The sequence below is a fragment of the Carlito syrichta genome, unplaced genomic scaffold (genome assembly GCF_000164805.1).
Source record: "Carlito syrichta isolate Samal-C Ts95f unplaced genomic scaffold, Tarsius_syrichta-2.0.1 Scaffold304402, whole genome shotgun sequence".
NCBI lineage: Eukaryota > Metazoa > Chordata > Mammalia > Primates > Tarsiidae > Carlito > Carlito syrichta.
In genome coordinates, this window is record NW_007248498.1 from 113,060 (window position 1) to 114,347 (window position 1,288).

General features: G+C 56.8%; 1 protein-coding gene across 1 annotated transcript in view; it reads left to right on the forward strand.

The window, feature by feature from the left end:
- The window catches only part of MYO7B (myosin VIIB), an 88,940-nt gene that overhangs the window by 27,012 nt on the left and 60,640 nt on the right, over window positions 1-1,288 (forward strand). The window contains 1 exon segment of the mRNA XM_008059866.1: window positions 894-1,007. Within this exon segment, the coding sequence (XP_008058057.1) occupies window positions 894-1,007 (114 nt within the window).

The window sequence follows — 1,288 nt, forward strand, 5'->3', positions numbered from 1 at the left end:
CTGGAATTACAGGCGTGCGCTACCACGCCCGGCTGATTTTTTGATTTATTGCAGAGATGAGGTCTTGCTGCCCTGGAGGGTCTCGAACCCGCGGGCTCAGGCAATCCACTCACCTCAGCCTCCCAAAGGCGCGGGCTGGGCAGGGAATTTCTAATGCGGGTGAGAAACAAGCCCTGTCCGTGATGAGAGAGCGATTTAAAAATCACGGCCCGGCCATGCTGTGGAACGCCGGGTGGAGTTGAGCAGGAGAGGGAGGTCTCTGTGTGGACGTGGAAGGATCGCCAGGAGAGCGAACTGGAAGGGAAGAGGAGGTTGCAGAACAACAGGCGTGTTTCGTGTAAAACCGAGAAAAGAACTTTTTATGGATATTCTGTAACTACAAGCATCTAAAGTGTCTGGAAAGGAGCCCGACGCGAGCGATTCTGGGGAGGGGGGAGGCGACGGGGGGAGGGGAATTGAGGAGGGGAGGGCGGAGGGGAAAGAAACTCCCACCTGTTCCACTGGAGGTTGTCTGAATTTGTATCATAAGAATGGATTTATAAGTCGTGTTTAAAAAGCAACAGAATGCCTAGGTGACCCGGTGGTGATCAGCTCTTGTGGGTCACTGAGCAGCTGTGCAGAGCACGGGGCTATGAGTCAGAGAGCCGATTCTGTCCCAGCACTCCCGGGCCTGGTAACGTTGGGCCCAGCAGGGTCAGGGCTGTGAGGAGCCGTCAGTGAGGGCAGCGCCGGGGAGGGATGACGTGGCTGGGTCTCCCACACGTCAGGGCTGGAGCCACACCTGCCCGAGAGACCTGGAGCTGAAGCCGGGCCAGGACTGTGCAGGAGATAGTCCTGAGGCCCAGGTGGCGGGGGATTGCTCACGAGTCCGTCTGGCACGCCCTCCCCACCAGGCCCCAGAGGAACGGAACTACCACATCTTCTACTGCATGCTCATGGGCATGAGCGCCGAGGACAAGAAGCTGCTGGGCCTGGGGACGCCCTCCGAGTACCGCCACCTGACCATGGTGAGCCTCAGTGGCCAGCGGAGAGAGAGGCAGAGGGGCCGCTGCTCGTTCAGTCCCCGGTGGCAGTTGCAGAAAAGCCCGACACGGGCCAGGCTCATGGGGGGGGGACGGGGTTCTCTCTGTAAACTAATCATTTCCATCTCTTCCCGGCAAAAAGTAACTCATTTATAAGACTTTGTGAGATTCTGTGTTTACTTTTCACCCTGACCATATGCATATCAAGTTTTCTGTAAAAACCGTATCCTGCTCCTCATTCCTATTCCTCGAAAAGATCCATTTTC